This window comes from Xenopus tropicalis, chromosome 3 (assembly GCF_000004195.4).
Source record: "Xenopus tropicalis strain Nigerian chromosome 3, UCB_Xtro_10.0, whole genome shotgun sequence".
Classification (NCBI taxonomy): Eukaryota; Metazoa; Chordata; class Amphibia; order Anura; family Pipidae; genus Xenopus; species Xenopus tropicalis.
The window spans coordinates 133,585,184-133,610,772 of NC_030679.2; the positions used below are offsets into that span (position 1 = coordinate 133,585,184).

The 25,589-nt window shown below is 41.3% G+C and overlaps 1 protein-coding gene across 1 annotated transcript in view; it reads left to right on the forward strand.

Annotated features, from left to right (window-relative positions):
• Positions 1-25,589, forward strand: part of LOC101731168 — a 78,262-nt gene that overhangs the window by 34,944 nt on the left and 17,729 nt on the right. The window contains exons 7-8 of the mRNA XM_031898241.1: positions 8,111-8,184; positions 24,624-24,740. Of these exons, the coding sequence (XP_031754101.1) occupies positions 8,111-8,184; positions 24,624-24,740 (191 nt within the window). The remainder of the gene's footprint in view (positions 1-8,110; positions 8,185-24,623; positions 24,741-25,589) is intronic.

Here is a 25,589-nt window from a genome sequence, read left to right on the forward strand (position 1 = left end):
ATACAAGTAAGGCTTCACTTTATACAGGGTTAACATAGATCATATTCCACTTAAAACCCACCCATTGGCCAGTAATAGATATTATATTGTCAAAGATTGCCTACTATGGACATGGCAATGTATCAGCACAACCTTGTATGTAAGAGGTGTTACTGCACCATAGACTTACTACTTATCACATAGCAAAGTCTAACAGTAGCCGACAAGGATGCTGATTCTCCTTGTCTATTTCTGTTACAGAAGGTAAATTCCTATGACAGGCAAATATACTGAACTTGAAAAGACCCAATCCTGTGGTTTATGTAGAAAAACATAAACAATATCTCTAACATAGAATTTTACATATAAAACCTAATATTAACTGGACATACATATATAAATGTATGATTTCAATCTCTATCTTGCAAGGATACCAAAATCATCAGTCTTTGCCAAATGCCACCTGTCACTCCACATTCATTCTGGGTTATATTTAACTTGTCCTTAGCTGTTAGTAGCTAGGGGTTATATGGTTAAGCATGGTTAATGGTTATATAAAGTTAATTAGCGCTCTATGAATTCTAACAGAGGTAAACAGTTTGAAAACACGTTATTCAAATCAATGTGTGTCTATATTGATGCCCTTTGTTTGGGGGTAGTAATGAATTCAGTATATTACTTGTTTAACCAGTAAGTTTTGTTGGCTGTTGCCCCTGGCTTTGCTGCTTTTAGCTCCCGGGGGGTGAGCGTAAGCTGTTGGGAATTGAACACTGAGTAAATACTCACTCTATACTTTAACTTTAGATACTGCAAAGGTCAAACTCAGTAGTTATAATGCATGTTCATACAGGGTTGGACTGGGCCACTGTTCCTCCCCTGATGCATTAAACTTATGCACGCTCAGGGGAACACATCAGGTGGGGGACCCTGGGGTGGGCTAGGGGGGCCCCTTTGGGGCATAATTGATGCTCAGAGGGGGCCCTGCAGGGGGTGTGGGGGATGCAGTGGGCAAGGGCACCTGCATCCGGTGGGTCCTGCACCCCCCAGACCAACCCTGCATCCATAACAAAGGAGAATTCTTTTAAATGGTCTATAATGTATGAGTTTTTATAAATAATGTATTAAAAATGTTAGTAGTATAATAACAATACAGATTTTGTTTTAAAGAGGCAGTTCAACTTTAAATTAACTTTTAGTATGATGTAGAAATTGATATTCTGAGACAATTTGTAATTGGTTTTCATTTTTTATTTTTTTGTGGTTTTTCAATTATTTAGTTTTTTGTTCACCTTCTCTCCAGTTTGGCATTTCAGCATCTTGTTGTGAGAGTCTCATTTACTGTACCAACCAGTCAGCTGTTTGAATGAGACACTGGAATATGAATAGGTGATGGACTGAATAGCTATAAAAAGTAGCAGTAGCAATTAAACTGTAGCTGCAAAAAGCAATAGATTTTTGGTGCGGGGGTCAGTGACCCCCATTTCAAAGCTGGAATGATGCAGGAGAGAAGGGGAAATAATTCATAAACTATCAAAATAGGAATAAGGAAGATTCCATGCAGAGTTGCTAGAAATAGGACATTCTATAACATACTAAAAGTTATCTTATGGGTGAACCACCTCTTTAAGAGAAGTAGTTTCAATAAGACAGTAGTTTTCACTGTTTTATTTCAAGTCTGCAGCTAAAAGCAACAAGATTACTTATATTGGGCATTTTCAACTAACAATATATTAAAAAATGACCAAAACAGCGCTGTTGAAGTGCTAAGCTTAGTAGAAAAAGTGGAGGTTTATTGAGCTAAAGAAAAACTCATAGCACACCCTGGCTCCTCCAAAACAAAAAACGTTAGCCTGGTGCCTGGTATCAAGAGGGAACGGCGCCCTCCAATCCAATCTCCAACAGCATAGATACCGGCACAGCAAGGCAATTATAAGCAGGTAAAACCTGCACATTTATTTAGTGCAACACAGTAATGTTTCGGGGTGAACCCCTTCATCAGCCAAACTGGAAAGTGAGGCCAATTAACATTTAAAGGGTATGAAATGTGACATCAGCAATTGCATTTGCATAATAAATTGACAATACATAGGTGCCACATACAGATAACATTATTTTATACATATGCCAGCCAAACAAGTTTAAATGCAAACAAGCACTACATTACCCAACAGATTTGCCGCTATCCAACAGATTTGCCGTTATCCAACAGATTTGCCGCTTTAGGTGAAGATGCTGGGGAAGACAGCTCTGAGCTGGCATGTATGGAGCGGGCTGACTCTCAGAGCACCCTGGGAGCCGGCACCTCTAATACAGGTGGGGGAATAGTGCTAGGAAGGGAAGGCAGGCTATAGTTGTAGGGGATTCAATTATTAGAAAGGTGGATAGGGTAATTTGTCGCAAAGACCCTACATGCCAAACTGTGTGTTGCTTGCCTGGTGCTAGGGTTCGGCATGTGGTGGAACGAGTGGACAGATTGTTGGGAGGGGCTGGGGAAGACCCGGCGGTCTTGGTACACATAGGTACCAATGACAAAGTTAGAGGAGGGGGGGAAGTCCTCAAGAACGATTTTAAAAAGCTAGGTGCGAAGTTGAGGGCGAGGACTTCCAAGGTAATTTTCTCAGAGATATTACCTGTGCCACGAGCAACATTAAGAAGGCAGCGGGAGCTTAGGGAGATTAATGCGTGGCTGAGAGATTGGTGTAGGGAGGAGGGCTTTGGGTTTCTCCAGAACTGGGCTGATTTCTCAGTCGGCTACAGGCTCTTTGCCAGGGATGGGCTGCACCTCAATGATGATGGGGCAGCTGCTTTGGGGGAAAAGATGGCTAGAGGGTTGGAGGAGATTTTAAACTAGGAGTGGGGGGGGAGGGTGCAGAGGGAAATTCTGTGGTACACAGGATAGATGAGGTAGTGGGCATAGTAAGGGAAAATGGGGGAGGAGACTTGCTTCGGGATACTGATAATGGCAGGGAGGCCCATAAGTTGTTTACACGTCATTCTCACGCCGGAACCAGTATTAAATGTATGTTTACCAATGCAAGGAGTCTGACTGGTAAAATGGGAGAGCTGGAGGTACTGGCGTTGGAGCAGAAATATGATGTGATTGGAGTTGCTGAAACTTGGTTGAATGAGTCTCATGACTGGGCAGTTAATATTGGGGGGTATACATTGTTTCGGAGGGACAGGGGCAATAGAAAAGGAGGAGGAGTGTGTCTGTTCATTAAGCAGGAATTAAAAGCAAATATTAGGGAGGAAGTGATGGGGTTAACAGAGGGAGCTGAATCCTTATGGGTTGAGCTTCTCACAGATAGTAAGGAATCTACCAAACTAATTGTAGGGGTATGCTATAGACCCCCTAATGTAAGCGAAGAGGAGGAGGCCCAGCTCCTGTTGCAAATAGAAAAGGCTGCTAGTTTGGGGCAAGTGATAATAATGGGGGATTTTAATTACCCTGATATTGACTGGGGCAATAGTACTGCCAGGACAGTAAATGGGAACAAGTTTATAAACTTGCTGCATGACAACTTTATGTCACAGGTTGTTGAGGAGCCAACCAGGAACCATGCTATACTAGATCTAGTGATCTCTAATGACCCAGAACGTATAGCAAATGTGCAAGTGGTTGAACCCCTGGGTAATAGTGACCATAATGTTATTTCATTTAATGTTTGGTGCAGGAAACAAATTTACACGGGGGCAACAAAGACAATGAATTTTAGGAAGGCAAATTTTAGCTCCTTAAGGGCAGCGCTTCAGGGCATAGATTGGGGCATTATGTTTTCTGATAAAAACACAGAGCAGAAATGGTTGTCATTTAAAATGATATTAAATCATTACTGTTCTCAATTTATTCCATTAATAAGAAAAAGTAGAAGTGTTAAGAATCACCCCATGTGGCTTAACTCTGAGGTAAAGAAGTTAATAGGGAGAAAAATGAAAGCTTTTAAGAAATATAAGTCAGAGGGGACAGTAGCTGCGTTTAATGATTATAAACACTATAACAAGTGTTGTAAAACAGCAATCCGGAAGGCAAAGATAGAAAATGAGGAGCGCATCGCGGCCGAGGCCAAGACTAACCCCAAAAAGTTTTTTAAGTATATTAATAGTAAAAAGATGCAGGTTGAGGGTGTGGCCCCATTGAGTTATAATAACAATATGGTTACAGCGGATACAGAAAAGGCAGATGTGCTTAACCAGTTCTTTTCTTCTGTGTATACAGTAGAGGAGCCAGTGGGACAAGTCCCACCCAATAGCTGCACTGTTGCCTCAGCTCCAACTACACAGTGGTTGGCACAGGATATGGTGCTTAAAGGGTTACACACGATAAATGTAAACAAGGCACCTGGGCCAGATGGAATACACCCTCGGGTACTGAGGGAGCTAGGGGCAGAATTGCAGTGGCCCCGGTTTCTGATATTCTCGGACTCTCTTTCATCAGGTATGGTACCTAGGGATTGGAAGAAGGCGAATGTCATTCCCATATTTAAAAAGGGAGTAAGATCTCAGCCTGGCAATTATAGGCCTGTAAGTTTGACATCCGTGGTGGGCAAGTTATTTGAAGGCTTGTTAAGGGATCACATTCAAAATTATGTAGTGGAGAATGCCATTATGAGCAGTAATCAGCATGGCTTTATGAAGGACAGGTCATGTCAGACCAATTTAATTGCTTTTTATGATGAGGTAAGTAAGAAGCTGGACAGTGGGGATGCAGTAGATATCATCTATTTGGATTTTGCCAAAGCATTTGATACCGTTCCCCACAAACGACTGCTTTCTAAGCTAAGGTCTATTGGTCTTAGTGAAGCCGTTTGCACATGGATAGAAAACTGGCTACAGGATCGGGTACAGAGGGTGGTTGTTAATGGTACATTCTCTACTTGGAATAAGGTCCTCAGTGGGGTCCCTCAGGGTTCTGTACTGGGTCCACTTTTGTTTAATTTGTTCATAAATGACTTAGGGGAGGGTATTATGAGTAATGTATCAGTGTTTGCAGATGACACAAAACTCTGCAGACCAGTCAATTCTATCCAGGATGTGACATCCCTGCAGCAGGATCTTGACCAACTGGCAATCTGGGCAGCTAAGTGGCAGATGAGATTTAATGTGGATAAATGTAAGGTCATGCACCTGGGATGTAAAAATATGCAAGCCCCATACACCCTTAATGGGACTGCACTAGGCAAATCCATAATGGAGAAGGACCTTGGAGTCCTTGTAGATAATAAACTTGGCTGTAGCAAGCAATGCCAGGCAGCAGCTGCAAGGGCAAACAAGGTTTTGAGCTGTATTAAAAGGGGTATAGATTCACGGGAGGAGGGGGTTATTCTTCCCCTTTACAGAGCGCTGGTAAGGCCCCATCTAGAATATGCTGTTCAGTTTTGGTCTCCAGTGCTCAAACGGGACATGATTGAGTTAGAGAGGGTCCAGAGAAGGGCAACTAAGCTGGTAAAGGGTATGGAAAGTCTCAGTTATGGGGAAAGACTGGCCAAGTTGGGTCTGTTTACACTGGAGAAGAGGCGCTTAAGAGGTGACATGATAACTATGTATAAATATATAAAGGGATCATATAATAACCTTTCTAATGTTTTATTTACCAGTAGGTCCTTCCAACGGACACGAGGGCACCCACTCCGTTTAGAAGAAGGGAGGTTCCATTTAAACATTCGGAAAGGATTTTTTACAGTGAGAGCTGTGAGGTTCTGGAATTCCCTCCCCGAATCAGTCGTGCTGGCTGATACATTATATAACTTTAAGAAGGGGCTGGATGGATTCTTAGCAAGTGAGGGAATACAGGGTTATGGGAGATAGCTCTTAGTACTAGTTGATCCAGGGACTGGTCCGATTGCCATCTTGGAGTCAGGAAGGAATTTTTTCCCCTCTGTGGCAAATTAGAGAGGCTTCAGATGGGTTTTTTTGCCTTCCTCTGGATCAACTAGTAGTTAGGCAGGTTATATATAGGCATTATGGTTGAACTTGATGGACGTTTGTCTTTTTTCAACCCAACTTACTATATGACTATATGACTATACTATATTACCCGACTATACTGAAGTACAGAAAATGTCCCTGGTTATTTCCTATTCAGTTATTCATTTCTGTAAGTAAAGAAAAAATAGTTTAAAATACAAAAAACAGAAAACGCAAAACGATGACAAAAAGCTACAAAAATCATGTTAGATTAAACTCCTCATTTAACCCCTGTGGCACCCTGGATTGAAGGGCCCAAAATGACTCACGTTGCAATAAAGATATTTTCTTGTCACAGCCTGGTCTACTCTCAATTTTTTCAAGTATTTGCCAATGCAGTTGTGATACCCTGTGGCCTTTATCGAAAAAAATGTTTTGCTAATGTAGTTTCCTTTCTCTTTATCTCCGAGATGATCACCCCTTGCCTCTTGCCCTCCTCCTTAGCTGGTTGATAATTGTGGATAGTGGACTTGTGCTCATTTAACTGGGTTTTTACAGCTCTGCCCATTTGCCCCACATACGCCAACCCGCTATCACAATTAAACCAACCATGTATGTGTAATTTAGAACCTTTTTGGGGGTGGGTTACACTCCTCCCTGGGATGATTCCATTGCAATGTCCACAATTATGACATGGGAATGTTCTTTTTTGTTAGTATTTATACCAGGGTTTCTTTTCCCGGGATTTAATCAGTTCTCTTAAAGTCCTAGCTTTTCTGTAAGAAAACATAGGAAGCTCACAGAAAAGTTTACTATATTTAGGGTTAGATTTTAAAATGCCCCAGTATTTCCAAATTACAAAAAAGGAAGTCACTCACAATTCAGTAGGTGCAAAAAACTGCCTCCATGCAGGTTTATTGGAGAAATCAGTGAGAAGGATACAGACATTTCAGGAACCTCTTGTTCTCTATTTCAATGTAGCATTCCCTAACACCCACCCCAGGTGAACAGAATTTAAACTACAAGGTGCATGTCCACGATCATACAAATGTAGTTTAAATTCTGTTCACCTGGGGTGGGTGTTAGGGAATGCTACATTGAAATAAAGAAGAAGAGGTTCCTGAAACGTCTGTATCCTTCTCACTGATTGCTTCAATAAACCTTCATGGAGGCAGTTTTTTGCACCTACTGAATCGTGAGTGACTTCTTTTTTGTATTTTGCACTTAATATGTCTATAGCTGGAAGCCACAGGTTTTAGGAATACGCACTCCAAGTTAATTTTACTATAGACTCTCTTTTGGATAGCACAACTTATTTTTTCCTTTTGCATTATTTACAAATTACATTCTTAACTGTTTTAGCATGAATATCATACGTGGTAACAAACAGTGTACGCTGTCCCATGCCTGTAGGTCTCTCAGTTCCCTAGGCATTGATTTCACCTCCTCACTGACTTTAACTCATCCTTGTTGTAACCTTTCTCCAGGAATTTCATCATATAGATGTTTCCTGCTCACTAGATATGATACGCCTTGCCCTAATCATTTGGCTCTTAGGTAAACCCTTAAAAACACCTGGAGGGTGCAAACTGGTGGCTTGTAGCAAGTCATTCCTGTCAGTGGGTTTAGTATAAAGGGAAGTGGAAACCCCCAAACCTGTGTAAAGGATATTTACATCCAAAAAGTGTAAACACCTATCCTGTGCATCAAGGGTAAATTTAATAGTGGAGTGAGCTGCATTTAAGTTCTCCAGAAATTCAGTTTACTTTTGGTTCTGGACCAAAGAAAAAATGTGTGGTCCACATAACGCATATATGAGTGGATGTATTCATTAAAACCATTATTGGAAAATATAAGTGTTTTCAAACCAATCCATAAATATATTTGCGTGAGCAGAACCCATATTAGCCCCCATGTCGCAGCCTTGAAGTTGCAGAAAAAATTCAGTATTAAAGCAAAAATAATTGTTAACAAGTACAAATTCCAACAAACTATGAATAAAGTTAATTGCGTGCAGTGCGTGCTAAGTACATCCGTATACTCTCAATGCCTTCCCCATGGGGTATAGCAGTCAGAAAGTATTCTGTTCCAACTTGTGATAAACACCTCATCACTATCTGTAAATGACAGAGATTTTTTTATTCTTAAACCCCGGGGAATCATTTGAGTCTCTATATCCCACCAGGTGTATAATTCTTTAGTTAACATACGTTCATATTCCTTATAGGCTCGCAAAAAGACCAACAGAAATTTATAGAAAACAAGACAAGACCAAGAAACTCCAATGGAACAAAGAGAAAGGTAATGGGATCGATACACCCAGCAGAGAAGGCCACAGAAAAAGTTTTGACTTTATCTTCTAAAGTATTCACGTCATCACATCTACAGGTGTTAAGTAAAGGTCTCTCCTTCTCTCCTAGCAGGAATTTTGATATATTTGAGAGTATTAAATGATAATCAGTTTATTAGAACAATTGTGCTTAAAAAATATTTTTTGCAAGAAAGGAATAATAATAAACAGTGAGCAATATTAGGCAATCTGATTGCATAGCTACCACTAGGTTTAAAAATAGAAGTAGTTTCTACCCCACTCATTTTAGAGGACCACTAAAAGAGGCTTATCAGCAAAGAGTTGAGGAAGCCCTGTGGCAGTTATTTGATGAGGCATCTAAACTGTTGCCCTCTAATCTGACTGGGGAGGAATGGGGGGCTCTAAAAGAGTTACAAGAGGATGATTCAATTGTTATCAAACATGGGGATAAAGGTGGGATGGTAGTGAAACTGGATGTGGAAGTACATAGATCAGAGGCTCTGAGGCAACTAAAAGATAGAACAGCTTATATAGAGCTAAAATCTGACCCCACTAGGGTATTTATGAGTAAACTCACCACCTTAATTGAGGAGGCATTTGGGAGGGGCCTGATTACTAGTTTGGAGAAAGATTTTCTTGTTCCCAAATATCCTGTTATTGCAATATTTTATCATCTCCCAAAGGTACATAAAGAGCAGAGACCTCCCACTGGTAGACCCATTATTTCAGGCATTAGCTCACTTAATGAACATCTTTCTGAGTGGGTTGATGCACATCTTCAACCTTTAGTTCTGCGACTTAATAGAGTCTAGAGCATTAGTCCCTAGTATCCACTGTGAGCTAATCCTGTGAATGAGGTAAAGATGTGGAGTAATATTGTGCCATAAATACTTGTTGTACTCATGTAGTACCTTTGGTACTGTCTAATAAAACTTTTGTTTGATCAAGAATCACTGGTGCCAGTCATTTTATAAAGTATCAAAGTGTTGACTGTTGCAGTTCAGCTACTTATAGTCATTCTGCAATACTTTATAAGGGCCCAGCTGAAAAAGAGAGTTGCACTGTAACTGTATTTTTCCCTGAAAAAGGGTTTCACCAGCATTCACCATATTCTAAATAATTTAATTTAATATTCTTTCTAATTTAATAGCTTTAAGAAATCATGATGCATGATACCAGTGTATGCAATATTATGAATTTCTGTTTGGCACAAACCTCTAGCACTGAGATAATTGCTGACATGTTTGAGTTTGTGTTACATGTACAGTTAGAAAGCCAGTAAAAGTGGTTTCCAAAAATAAAAATTGTACAGGATGTGGCAAAAATATTGTACTCAGCACATCGTTGAAGTTTCCGTATTCTAGCCTGCAAATAGATTGGAAATGTGATCAAATAAATAAAAGAAGGAACCAGGCGATGAGGACTTGTTTTATTGCCTTTTATAAAATGTAGAGCCATTGGCAATGTGCTCCAGAGCAGGCACACTATGGGTATTTTTACATACAGGAACAATAATGAAGGTTTTATACAGTAAATAGTTAATAACTCAAGCAGCACATAACAGAACTGGATCTTATCATCAAGTCGTAAGGTAGGTATTACTTTCTTAAAGGAATACTGTCACGGGAAAATGTTTTTTTTTTTTTTAAACCCATCAGTTAATAGAGCTGCTCCAGCAGAATCCTGCATTGTAATCTATTTTTCAAAAACACAAACAAATTTTTTTATATTTAATGTTGGAATTTCACATGAGGCTAGCCATATTCTTCATTTCCCAGGGTGCCACAACCATGTGACCTTTGTGCTGATAAACTTCAGTCACACTTTACAGCTGTGCTGCAAGTTGAAGTGATATCATCCCCTCCCAGCAGCCGATCAGCAGAACAATGGGAAGGGAACAAGATAGCAGCTCCCAGTAGGTATCAGAATAGCACTCAATAGTAAGAAATCCAAGTCCGGCTTGGGACTCCTCCATTTACATGGGAGTAGGAGAAACAATAGGTTACCTGAAAGCAGTTCTAAAGGAAAGCCCTGGAGATATAAGCACAGGGGCTGCATGACAAGGGATCCGAATAACCAGCAGCCAGATTACACTGGTTTATGTTTAGAGATTGGCAGAACCAGGTGCAACTGTAATTAGGTGAGAAGGAAAGAGTTAAGGCAGGAGAAGGCTGGCCTGGGGAGGGGCGGAGAAAGAGAGGGATGTGATGTCAGAAAAGCACTCACTTCCTTATCTTCTGAGCAGGTAGAAACATCCCACCCACCCTCCCTCTTTTTGCATATTTTGCAAAATGTCAGGAGTTTCTCTTCTTTTGGTTTTCATATTATCTATTAATAACTGAATGTGGATGTTTTCCTGAATGCATTGTTATATTGTGCTTTCTGTATCTTTATGTGGTATAAACTTGAGAGTCAGCATTGTGTTTAATTCATGTTAACAACGATTTCTTGATCCAGGGAATGTTTCCAATCGCCCAGGGGGTCAGGAAGGAATTTTTTCCCTCTTGAGGCATAATTGGCACTAGCTTCAGGTTGGGTTTTTTGCCTTCCTCTGGATCAAAATAGTGGCTATATGATAATATATTTTAAGTTTTATTTGTCACAGCAGCGGTAGGACCTTGCCAGAGTACTGCACAGGTCATTTTAGCAGAGGGAGAAAGGAGGTTCTCTCCTTTGACTGCACGGTGGATTGATAGATACAGACACTACTACTGCTTGTGCTAGGTGACAGCCTGCTTGGATTTCCTATCATCGAGACACTGCAGATCCAGGACCGGCAGCAGGGCTGCTGAACTTCTCTCATGGTTAGTAATGCAGCTCCTGCTGGTAGCAGAGTTTGGGGCCATCCTCTCTGTAGGTAGAGGCAGTCTAATACTCATTCAAGTCTTCAGCGAGGAACGGCAGAGCATAGTAACGACCTCTTATGGAATTATGTCTTTAGAATATTGCCTTGGGTTAGGCTGCCAAGGTCCTATTTATTTGATAAAATGTGAATAAATGCTGTGGCCATTTTCTCCACCTCTGTCTCCTGGTGTTTCACTAAGATATGTAAAAAGGGGGTTCAGCGGGGTGCCTCAAGGCGAAGGCTCAATTGAGGAGTCCCCTTGTCATGTGTAGAGCTGGCTCCTTCAGAAAGCTCAGACTCAGGCACAATGCATTGAGATGGCGCCTACACACCAATATTACAGCTAAAAAAAAATTGTTGGTTCAAGAACAACATTTTAAATGGCAGAGTGAATTATTTGCTATGTAAACAGTGTCATTTAGAAACAAAAAGTACCCCATAAAAATCATGACAGTATCCCTTTAATGTTTGCTTGGTAAATTATATTAGGCTATAATCTAAAGTAGAATCCTCATACTGTAGTGGTATTAAAAAAAGAATAAAAGAACGGTAAAAATAAAAATGGTGAGTTGATCAGAAAAACAGACAGAGCTGACTAGTGTTCTTCAGGCCAGTCCATAGTAAGTAATGTTGTTGGTTTAAGTTAAAACCACTGCCATTTAGCCTTCCCAGGAGTCATTAGTGTGCTTTATTCTAGTGATTTCACTATTCTCCCTCCACTTAAGATTCTTTGATATGTTCAGAAATTTTGTGTCCCATGAGTCCCTATCAGTAAGTTGCCCCCAGAAAACCCTATATTAATGGAAGGTACACATTCTGATTAATGCAAAATGTCTTCCTACTCCAAACTTTACTATGAACAGTATCTTATCTCCTACAAAGCAATATAAATATTCAGCCATTTCATCTTGCAAAGATTTTTGTTGTACAATGTTAAGAGGAAATTCAAAACAAGATGAAAAAAGCAGAAGTGGCTGCACCTACTGTATCTGCACCGAGGAGCCAGAACCACACTGAGAAGGGACATTGAGCTGGGCAGAGAGACTTTCCCATCCATTGGCACAAGATGGACAGAGGTAAGGGATATAACAAGGGGCTGGGAGAGAAGGAACCACTCAGCTGGGCAGAGAGACTTTCCCATCCATTGGCACAAGATGGACAGAGGTAAGGGATATAACAAGGGGCTGGGATGGGAGAGAAGGAACCACTCAGCTGGGCAGAGAGACTTTCCCATCCATTGGCACAAGATGGACAGAGGTAAGGGATATAACAAGGGACTGGGATGGCAAAAATGAAATCTACATGGGAATATGTCTGTATCATAAATATGGAGAGAGAACAGCACAGCAGGGAGGACTTGACTATGTAACTATATATGTACATAGGGTTGAAAAAAGTCCATCAAGTTTAACCCTTCCAAGTAAACCCAGCATACACAACCTATACTTACCAATCTATCCACTCACATACAGACCCATACTGACCTATCTATCCACTCACATACAGACCCATACTGACCTATCTATCCACTCACATACAGACCCATACTGACCTATCTATCCACTCACATACAGACCCACACTGACCTATCTATCCACTCACATACAGACCCACACTGACCTATCTATCCACTCACATACAGACCCACACTGACCTATCTATCCACTCACATACAGACCCATACTGACCTATATATCCACTTACATACAGACCCATACTGACCTATCTATCCACTCACATACAGACCCATACTGACCTATCTATCCACTCACATACAGACCCACACTGACCTATCTATACACTCACATACAGACCCACACTGACCTATCTATCCACACACATACAGACCTATACTGACCTATCTATCCACACACATACAGACCTATACTGACCTATCTATCCACTCACATACAGACCCACACTGACCTATCTATCCACTCACATACAGACCCACACTGACCTATCTATCCGCTCACATACAGACCCACACTGACCTATCTATCCACACACATACAGACCTATACTGACTTATCTATCCACTCACATACAGACCCATACTGACCCATCTATCCACTCACATACAGACTTATACTGACCTATCTATCCACTCACATACAGACCCATACTGACCTATCTATCCACTCACACACAGACCCAAACTGACCTATCTATCCACTCACACACAGACCCATACTGACCTATCTATACACTCACATACAGACCCATACTGACCTATCTATCCACTCACATACAGACCCATACTGACCTATCTATCCACTCCCATACAGACCCATACTGACCTATCTATCCACTCACATACAGACCCATACTGACCTATCTATCCACTCCCATACATACCCATACTGACCTATCTATCCACTCACATACAGACCCACACTGACCTAATTATCCACTCCCATACAGACCCACACTGACCTATCTATCCACTCACATACAGACCCATACTGACCTATCCATCCACTCCCATACAGACCCATACTGACCTATCTATACACTCACATACAGACCCATACTGACCTATCTATACACTCACATACAGACCCATACTGACCTATCTATACACTCACATACAGACCCATATTGATCTATCTATCTATCTATCTATCTATCTATCTATCTATCTATCTATCTATCTATCCACTCACATACAGACCCATACTGACCTATCTATCCACTCACACACAGACCCAAACTGACCTATCTATCCACTCACACACAGACCCATACTGACCTATCTATACACTCACATACAGACCCATACTGACCTATCTATCCACTCACATACAGACCCATACTGACCTATCTATCCACTCCCATACAGACCCATACTGACCTATCTATCCACTCACATACAGACCCATACTGACCTATCTATCCACTCCCATACATACCCATACTGACCTATCTATCCACTCACATACAGACCCACACTGACCTAATTATCCACTCCCATACAGACCCACACTGACCTATCTATCCACTCACATACAGACCCATACTGACCTATCTATCCACTCCCATACAGACCCACACTGACCTATCTATCCACTCACATACAGACCCATACTGACCTATCTATCCACTCACATACAGACCCACACTGACCTATCTATCCACTCACATACAGACTCATACTGACCTATCTATACACTTACATACAGACTCATACTGACCTATCTATCCACTCACATACAGACCCACACTGACCTATCTATCCACTCACATACAGACTCATACTGACCTATCTATACACTCACATACAGACTCATACTGACCTATCTATCAACTCACATACAGACCTATACTGACCTATCTATCCACTCACATACAGACCCATACTGACCTATCTATCCACTCACATACAGACCCATACTGACCTATCTATCCACTCACATACAGACCCATACTGACCTATCTATCCACTCCCATACAGACCCATACTTACCTATCTATCCACTCACATACAGACCCATACTGACCTATCTATCCACTCCCATACAGACCCACACTGACCTATCTATCCACTCACATACAGACCCATACTGACCTATCTATACACTCACATACAGACCCATACTGACCTATCTATACACTCACATACAGACCCATATTGATCTATCTATCTATCTATCTATCTATCTATCTATCTATCTATCCACTCACATACAGACCCACACTGACCTATCTATCCACTTACATACAGACCCACACTGACCTATCTATCCACTCCCATACAGACCCACACTGACCTATCTATCCACTCACATACAGACCCATACTGACCTATCTATACACTCACATACAGACCCATACTGACCTATCTATACACTCACATACAGACCCATATTGATCTATCTATCTATCTATCTATCTATCTATCTATCTATCTATCTATCTATCTATCCACTCACATACAGACCCACACTGACCTATCTATCCACTTACATACAGACCCACACTGACCTATCTATCCACTCACATACAGACCCATACTGACCTATCTATCCACTCACATACAGACCCATACTGACCTATCTATACACTCACATACAGACCCATACTGACCTATCTATACACTCACATACATAAACTATATATACAAACGTCAATACTAACTGTAAATATTAGTATCACAATATCCTTGGATACTATGCTTGTTCAAGAACTCACCCAGGCCCCTCTTATAGGCATTAACAGAATCTGCCATCACAACATCACTAGGAAGGGCATTCCCCAACCTCACTGCCCTCACTGTGAAAAACCACCTGCGCTGCTTCAAATGGAAGCTCCGTTCCTCTAATCTAAAGGGGGGGCCTCTGGTGCATTGATGGTTTTTATGGAAAAAAAGAACACCCCCTATCTGCCTATAATCCCCTCTAATGTACTTGTACAGAGTAATCATGTCCCCTCGCAAGCGCCACTTTTCCAGAGAAAACAACCCCAACCCTGACAGTCTAACCTCATAGTTTAACCCTTCCATCCCCTTTACCAGTTTAGTTGCAGTCTCTGCACTCTCTCCAGCTCATTAATATCCTTCTTAAGGACTGGAGCCCAAAACTGCACTGCATACTCAAGGTGAGGCCTTACCAGGGACCTATAAAGGGGCAAAATTATGTTCTCATCCCTTGAGTTTATGCCCTTTTTATACAAGACAGCACTTTATTTGCTTTAGTAGCCACAGAATGACACTGCCTGGAATTAGACAACTTGTTATCTACAAAAACCCCTAGATCCTTCTCCATTAAGGAAACCCCCAACACACTCCCATTCAGTAGATAGTTTGCGTTTATATTATTTCTACCAAAGTGCATAACTTTGCACTTGTCCACATTGAACCTCATTTTCCAGTTTGCTGCCCAGTTTTTCAATTTTGTCAAATCGCTCTGCAAAGCGGCAGCATCCTACATGGAACTTATAGTTTTACACAATTTTGTGTCATCAGCAAAGATAGAAACATTACTCTCTATGCCCCCCTCCAGATCATTAATAAACATGTTAAAAAGCAAAGGACCAAGGACTGACCCCTGCGGTACTCCACTAACCACACTGGTCCAATTAGAAAATGTTCCATTTACCACCACTCTTTGTACTCTATCCTTCAGCCAGTTCTCTATCCAATTACAAATATTATGTTCTAGGCCAATATTCCTCAATTTGATCATTAAGCTTCCGTGAGGTACTGTATCAAACGCTTTAGCAAAGTCCAAGTAGATGACATCAACTGCCATTCCAGCATCGAGGTTCCTGCTCACCTCCTCATAAAAGGCGACTAAATTAGTCTGGCAAGATCTGTTACACATGAAACCATGCTGGCACAAACTAATAGAATTTGAACTGCAATGTATTCAAGTATCCTATCCCTTATTACCCCTTCCAAAAGCTTTCCTACTACTGATGTCAGACTAACAGGCCTATAGTTTTCAGGCTGAGAACGGGATCCCTTTTTAAATAACGGCACCACATTAGCAATCCGCCAGTCTCTCGGCACCATGCCAGACCTCAACGAGTCCTGAAAAATTAAGTGAAGAGGTTTGGCAATCACAGTGCTCAGCTCATTTAATACCCTGGGATGAATCCCATCCGGCTCTGGACCTTTGTTTACATGTTTAAGTCTCTCTTGAATTCCCTCCCGAGTGACCCATGCGTCAGTAGCTAAATTACTAGAACTGGGCATATTAAAAGGGAAGCCTTCATTATCTGGCTCCTCAGATGTATAGACAGATGAAAAATAAGAGTTTAAAATTTCTGCTTTTTCCCCATTCTCATCAACCAACTTACCCCCCCGTGATAATAAGGTTCCCACCCCTTCTTGCTTCATTTTTTTACTATTCACATAATTAAAAAATAATTTTGGATTCTTTTTACTCCTAGCTGCAATATCCCTTTCCATCTCTATTTTAGCGTGCCTGATAGCTTTTTTGCATGCTTTATTTGCTTCCTTGTACCTGATGCAAGTTTCTGCTGTCCCAGCTAACTTGGATGCTTTAAAACCACGTTTTTTCTTACCAACCTCGACCCTAACTCTTTTATTCAGCCATAAAGGTTTTGCTTTGCGATGCCTCTCCTTGCTTACAAGGGGAATATACTGTTGCGTATACCTGCAAAGCAATGTTTTAAAGATGTTCCATTTTCCTTCTGTGTCTAACCCTGTGAAAAGCCTTTCCCAGTTGACACATTGCAGAGATGCCCTTATACTGGCAAAGTCTGCACGTCTAAAATTGAGCGTTTTAGTTACTCCCTTATAGCTCTGTCTCTGCAGCATTATCTCAAAGGAGACCATGTTGTGATCACTGTTCCCCAAATGCTCACCCACACAAATGTTAGAGATAAGTTCATTATTATTAGAAATCACCAGGTCCAAAATAGAGTCATTCCTAGTAGGTTCTTGAACCGCCTGAAATAAAAAGTTGTCATTTAGCATATTTACAAACCTACTAGCTTTTTCTGACTTAGCCACCCCATTACTCCAGTCAGTGTCCAGATAATTAAAATCCCCCATAATAACTTGACCCAGTTGTGAAGCCTCCTCCATTTGCAACAGTAGCTGGGCCTCATCCCCCTCATCTATACGGGGTGGTTTATAGCATACACCAATGATCATTTTCTTTGTGACCTTCAGCCCTACTGAAATTTCTACCCAAAGAGATTCAACGTTTTCATTGGTAATGTCTTTATTACATGGCTTTAAATCTGACTTTATATAAAGACAAACCCCTCCACCCTTTTTAATCTCTCTGTCCCTCCTAAAAAGTGTATAACCATTTAAATTCATGGCCCAGTCGCATTTTTCATCCCACCAGGTCTCAGTGATACCAATTAAACCATAATTTCCAATACATGCAATAACTTGCAGCTCCCCTAATTTACCCGACAAGCTTCGCGCATTAGCCAGCATGCAGCGGAGATTACTACTTCTCCCTCTGATGTTTACATTAGCTAATGGAGAGTTAGAGCTAAGGCAAATATGAGACTGTTTCCCTTGTAACAACGGAAGCTCCTTATCTGATAAACTATATGCCCCCCTCACTCCTCCCCCACAACCCTTTGCTAGTCCCACTGCCCCGTCTACACTATCTTTCCCATAAAACTCTAACTTACCCACCCTCCCTTGTCTAGTTTAAACACTCCTCCAGCCTCTTAACCATTCTCTCCCCTAGCACAGCAGCCCCCCTTCCATTGAGGTGCAATCCATCACGGCTGTATAGATTGTACCCCAAAGAAAAGTCAGCCCAGTGCTCTAGGAACCCAAACCCTTCCTTCCTACACCAAGCCTTTAACTACGCATTTAGCTCCCTAAGCTCCCGCTGTCTCCCTAAACTTGAACGTGGCACCGGCAAAATTTCAGAAAAAATGACATTAGAGGACCTTTCCTTATTATTAGAGCCTAGATCCCTGATCTCACTCTTTAAGGTCCTCCACCTACTGTTCATTTTGTTGTTAGTACTGATATGTACTAAGACAGCCGGGTCATGCCCAGCTCCTCCCAATAATTTGTCAACCCGATCAACCACATGCCGAACCCTGGCACCAGGAAGACAGCAAACTGTCCGGTTGAAGCGATCCACTCGATAGATTACCCTGTCCACTTTCCTTATGATCGAATCCCCTATAACCACCACCTGTTTAGGCCTAGCTCTGCTCTCCTCCCCACCACTACTAGAGAAACTGGTCTTCCGGCTGTTAGAGAGGTCAGCCTCACCTAGAACCGCCAGCCCAGAGTTCATGCTCCCATCTTCTTCACACAATCTGGCAAATCTGTTGGGATGCACAAACCCTGGCGCAGCTTCCCTCTTCCTTTTCCTCACACTAGATTGTCTAACTGTCACCCAGCTTACTGCCTTATCATCCTGTCACTGCTCCCCTCCCCCCAAACTATCTGACCCCACTAGCACCTCCTCAGTGAGCAAGAGACTCCTCTCAAGATTGTCAATCGAGCGCAGTGTTGCAACTTGTTCCTCTAGGGCTGTAACGTGAGCCTCTAAAGTAGCAATTCGCTCACATCCACAACAGAGGTATGTACTTTGGAACTGTTGTTCCACAACTGCATTCATGTGGCAGCCGGGCACTGTGTCAGACCTTCAATGTTGCTGACACTCATTCTCCCAGTTACAGAACAATTAAACAAAAATAGGTGAAAAGACTTGAAATAAATACAAACTTTGTACCTTGTCTGAAACTCCCTTAGTTTGTAACTCCTTTGTTTATAACTCCACTTACAGAGCCCCCACTAACTCCTGTGATTATAACTCCACTTACAGAGCCCCCACTAACTCCTTTGTTTATAACTCCACTTACAGAGCCCCCACTTCAAGAGCAATCACTTACAGAGCACCTACCACCAGAGCAAGCTCCACTGGAGTGCCAGTGGTTCTATTTAAACTGTGTGTTCAGGTGAACTAATCAAACCCCACCCACCTCAAACTGAGGGTAATTATAAAGGAATGTAACTTCTGGCAAACCTGCTATAAGCCTAATAGTTCACCAAACTTTGTAAATTAGCAATTACTTTTGAAAAAATTAAACCCAACAGTTAAAAAACACAATGATTCTGAATAAAGTTAATTAAATATACTTATGCCTTTTTTTGTTGAAGTGAAAAGCAAGTTGTTTTAACCAGCCACCAGACTGTTAGTAAGGCTATAATTTACTTAAGATTATGTATAAACAGCATAACTTTCTTTGCAGGAGGGAACCACCAGTCACATAAATACACAGAAATAGATTTAGTTGTGTAACCACATGGGGAGGCATGACTAAACTCATTTTCTCTAAAACCACAAAAAAGATCAGGAAAAACCATGAAAACTCAAACTTTTTCATATTGTTGCACAAACGCAAGCATCAAAAAACCTCCAAAACCACAAAGCAAAGAAAGATCTTCCAGTTGTAAAAAGGACACTTGCCACTGACTTTAACCTGATCTCAGCAGCTTTTAGATGGTGTATTTTTGGTTTCGGATTTGTCACAATATAAAACATTAAAATAATTGCTTTTTTTTCAAACCAAAATTATATTTTGTTTAAAAAAAGACAAACTGAGAAAACAAATTGAACCTTAGTAAATGCCCCCCTTAGCTTCAACATAAGAAGTAGAGGTTTGCTGTCGCCCACAATTCTTTAAGGTTCTGGTTGGTCTTGTGCTGATCTCCAAGATTGAACCTACCCAATGATAAAGTAGTTGTGAGTGGAAAATTTGCGAAACACATTTGTTGCACAATTTTTTCACCTCCCATGTCTTTTTTGGTCGTCCGTGTTTTTTTACGTGGCCACGCCCAATTTGATGCACGCTTACATTTTTTTACGCACAACAAATACTTTTGCAGCAAATTTTCCCAAAAAAATTGCCAATGGCAAAATGCGGAAATTCGCTGGGAATCCATGCCTGGCAAAAAAATTCGCTCATCACTAGTTAGTAACACTAACCGTTAGTGGTTTACTGCTTAAGTTTCCTTTCACAACTACTTTATCATTTGATTTAGATTCAATTTAATTATTTTTATAAGCATAAATATTTCTCAACTCTAATTTCAGTAATTATGGGGGTGATTTATCAATGTTTAATTCCAGTATTCGAATTATGGTTCAAAAACTCGAATGGTTTTTAGTACAAAAACTTGAAGAACTCAAATGTAAAACTGCATCTTAAAGCTCACAAGTCCATATAAGAAGCCAGTGGGGGTTGTACTAAGCAAAATTCAAGACATTTTTTAAACTCACAAAAACGGGTATTTGAATTTACACAATTAGATTTTTCATACTTGGATTTTTGAATAAATAACCATTTGAGTTTTTTTTTTAAATTGTTTATTCAAAGTAAAAGAAACCTCTAAAATTCACAAACACAAATTGATTGATAAGCCCATATTTCAGGGACGCACTGTATCTGGGATCTGGTTTAACTTCTTGCTGAATTCTGATTTTGTCAAAATGTACATCAAAAGCAGGGTTTTCTAGCTGTAAGGCTGGTACCACCTACGGCCCCACCTCCTCAAAAAGTCTTTGTCAAATAAAAGCTGGCGAGGTTCAATAGAGGTCAATAAGAATTGTTTTATTTATTTATTTCCCCAGTTTAATAAAACATTTAGGTTTTTTTTAACCACATTTAAAATATATGGAACAATGTGATTCTTGCCGGTGTGCAATGCGCAGGGATATTCTGTCACATCTTTTTCTTAAATAAGCTCGCATCAGTCCATATCCTGTCCAATTGTCAGAGGCATGAACATAAATAAAGTTTGTAAATTTGAATAGTAAAAGAATGGTAAGGAGGCACAGCTAAGCAATCACAGGGCTAAGGGCTCGTATTCATGAGCATTTGTTTGGGTGCTTCCTGTGGCAGCATTCTCCTGCCTTCCACCGTACAAACAAATGCTCGCCATTCTTCTGTACGTGCCTGTACTTACACAAGCGCATGTAAGCGCTGAACACAGGTGGAACACAACATACACCTGTGTAAGTACAGGCTCATACAGAATAATAGGATGTTTTCTTTCCTGCACAGGAACATACGAGTAGGAGCCCTTAGAGAATATGTTTTCTAAATTGAGTGAGCAGAACCAATGATAGCCCCTGAGGAAGTCTCACTGAGAATCGCGTTTGGTGGGTCTTGTTGAACATGGCTGGGTGTAGGTGGAACTTTGATGGAGCAGAATTAGGCAGAGTGTTTGTTACTAAGTTGCCTTTGTGTTTGTGTCAAACAACCAACTGAGCCACTACCACTAGTAGAGCAACAGTTTTTCAGAATGCACTTTTTTAAAAGTGATTAAGATGTGAGTCCAGGTTGGACCTTCCATATAACGCTATATTTTTCTGGCATATTACAAACTGGTAACATATCACTAGGTATCTTGCTTGGGGGTCTTAGGGAAAGGAAACTGTTTGACAGTGAATTGGGACCCAGGGCCAGTGCGAGGCTGGCCATTAGGGGTAATGGAGCCCCCGAGGCAGAAGCCCTGGTGGGCCCTGCACCCCCCAGTCCATCCCTGTCTACCCCTGACATCATCAACCCGCTTCCTTTGCCCTTGTTTAATGGGAAGCAAAGGTGGCAACCCTAAGCTTAAATGATGTACAGTAGTTTCCTTTCTAATCTCTGGGAGTGACCGCAGGGGACCATTTGTAGCATCTGGTAGACCACCCTGTAGCTTAGGCACCAAAACCAGGCTTCTCTTTGGTCCTCTTTCTTTCCCAGGTGTACCCTAGGGCTCCCAGTAATTTTTAGGGACATGTTCTGCCTCACAGCCAATGGGATAGCTCCCCTGCAGCAGGCTCTGATCCCCTGTTTACTTTACTTACTTTGCATGTTCTGCAGCACTTTATAGAGAATATACCACATTCATATTAGTCCCTGCCCCAGTGGAGCTTACAATCTAAAGTCCCTATCACATTCACACACACAATTAAGCTTCCTGTATTAGCTTTAAACAAAATGGCTCCTGTAAACCGAAACTGCCACTCACAACTCACTTTAACTGGGCTAGCCATTGAGATGACTGCACTGATACAAGCAGTCACCAGGTGACTAAAGGTGGCCATATTGGTGCCAATAAAAGCTGCTGGTTTGACCTCCCCAGACCCCTCTTCAGGCAATTAAAAAAAAATCCTATTGAGCAAAAAGTGGATTGGGGCATTGATATAATCCTCTCCCAACTGATCGCCCCAGGCCTACAGTATGATCTGACCATTGGCCCAGATTATTGTTGGCTGAGTCAAAAAGGGTTAAGATCCACATGTATGTGTGCCTTGGCATGTTTGTGTGCACTATGAATCCTATGATCCCAGGGGGCGGCCCATAATTTATGTTTATGCAATATATTTTTTATAGAGACCTATATTGTTTGGGGGTATAGTTTTCCTTTAACTTCACCTTATGGAAGGTTTAATACACTCTTTAACTCCTTGTTTTATTTCTCAATGATTCACACACACAACAATGGAACTGACTTAGCACCAATGATTCAGATCCTTCCAGGCCTAACCTTTCCCTAAGCAGAGCGCTTCTTCTCTCCCTCACACACTGCCATAATTGCAACCTTCCCCTTTCCTGTTTCCTTTATTGCTTCACATATCTATGGAAATACTTTGCTATTCATCTACCTTACCAGTTGCTGCCGCCTACTGACTGAAACTGCACCTTGTTAACTATTTACATGTATAGGGAACTGGTAAATTATGCTTTTTCTAACTCTGTGGTCCCCTAGTATTTGGATAGCTATAAAGGGTCCTTAATGTAATGGGAAGTAAGTCCCTGTTCCTGGGTCATAGCATGACATTTTGCAGTTCCACAGTTTGGCCATAAGTGGCACTGTGGTGTAGTATAAAAGGCTGAGCAGCCATGAGGCTGGAGGCCATTTTGTGAAGCTCTCTGCCTATACAAGCAGGTGGAGAGATATTGTGGAATCTGGGAATAGGTAGGCCCAGACAGAATAGGCAGCTCCTGTGATAGGCCACACTAGGGGGCACATTTACTAATCCACGAACGTCCGAAAAGTGTCCGAATGCGTTTTTTTCGTAATGATCAGTATTTTGCGATTTTTCTGTAAATTGTCGCGACTTTTTCGTAGCCGTTACGGCTTTTTTGCAAATTGTCGTGACTTTTTCGTAGCGTTACAACTTGCGCAAATTGTCGCAACTTTTTCGTAGCCGGCGCGCCGAGTACGAAAGTTTCGGATTCATTCAAGCTTCAGTATCGTGACTTTCCTTGGGCCAGGTTGGAGCTGCAGAGTGCCATTGAGTCCTATGGGAGGCTTCCAAAATCATGCAAAGTCGGAAAGTTTTGCCCGCCGTTTACGAGCGCTCAATACGAAAAAGTTGCAACAATATACGAGCAAATCGTAACGGCTACGAAAAAGTCGCGACTTTTCGTGTAAGTCGTAATGGCTACGAAAAAGTTGTGACAATTTACAAAAAAGTCGTAACGGCGATGAAAAAATAATACGAAAAAGTCGCAAAATGTTTGTTTCCAATCCGAATTTTTCCCATTCGGATTCGGATTCGTGGATTAGTAAATCAGCCCCTAGGTATGATAGACAGGCAGGGCTAGATAGTGAGCAGCTTCTGGCTCTGACAAGGATTTGTAGAGGGATTATAATCCCGGGTATTATACTGCCCAGAGTAGGGTTAACAGTGTACAGACCTAGGGTTAAATAGCGATCACCCAGGTTCCACTGGAAGCAAATACCAAAAAGCCGGGAGTTAACCCATTGTGCCTCGGGAGAGAGTCATTGTGACCATTTGTCCTGAGTACTGCCTGTTCTATGAGATGCTACTACCTACCTATTCTGTGCTGTTATTACTCCTAAGTGGCTGTGTAAATAAACAGTTCATTGTTTCAACGTTAAGAACTACCTGGCCTCCATATCAAGCAAGGGTTCACACCTGAAGGAATAAGTCTCATCCTGGGTAAATAAAGTGTGGTTTGTGGTAAAGAGAAGGGCTAATTTACAATAAGCTTACACATGTATAAACACATTCTTTATTTTACCTCCTTACAAGCTAGAACTGAAATTAAAGCTCTTAATGAAACTTATCTTCAACTACTAATATAAATTTTATTTCAAATACCCAGGAACAAGGCAAAGTGATTTTGATAGTGATGTAAATGAAGATATCCCTGGCTCTAGGGAACCAATGAAGATGATGAAGATTCAACAAGAATCTGAAGGAGAAAACCTCCCACCAAAAGGTAATCTGTATTCCTGTGTGTGGTTTCCCTACTATAACAACTCACTGTAGGGCCAGTGTTTGCATGGCGCTGATGTCTGTGGAGCTCTATACCTCAGCCTCATGTGTCATGTTCTAATTAAGCAACATTCTGTAAAGGAGAAAGAAAGGCAGATTCACTGGGCTTATTATAATCACATACCTGAGACCCTGGGCCAGTGCTCCTGTTGGTTGAAAACAACACCAGCCCTGGGTACCACTGTTTGTGTCACGTCTCCATCTTCCTCCTCTTCGGTGATCCTGTCTACAGCCCCTGGCTGGGTGTATATGCACAGAGTAGTGAGAAGCCAGCTTTTTGCTTCTACATTCAGCTTTACATAACGCACATGAGCATTAGTCCTGTTCTGTAAACAAGATCCAAGAAGAAGAGGATGATGTAGTGATAACTGTAGCACCCCCCCCAGTGCAGTTTGTTTTCAGCCTAACATTTTGGCACCCAGCAGTGATTATGCCTTTATTTCCCCTTTATGACACAAGGAGCATAGTTACAATATGTCTAACTAGTGAAATGATGGGCAGCTGTTTCTGCTGATCGGTCAGATTTTTATTTTTCTCTGGTTGCTAAATACATATTAAACCCACCCCAACTTCAGTTCTATGGGACATAAAGGACAAAAACATTGAATTCCGGTGAGCTTTGAAGATAATCTTCATTATGGCATCACTGGAACTAGATGCCCAAAGGCCCCAGTGTTTGGCCTCCTCCTTTCCCCATCCCTCAGTGCCTAGATGTGAGGCTGCGCATAGTGCATTTCTGCAAAGATCTGATGCTTTGAGCCAATAAACTTTCCATTGAATATATGTTATTTAA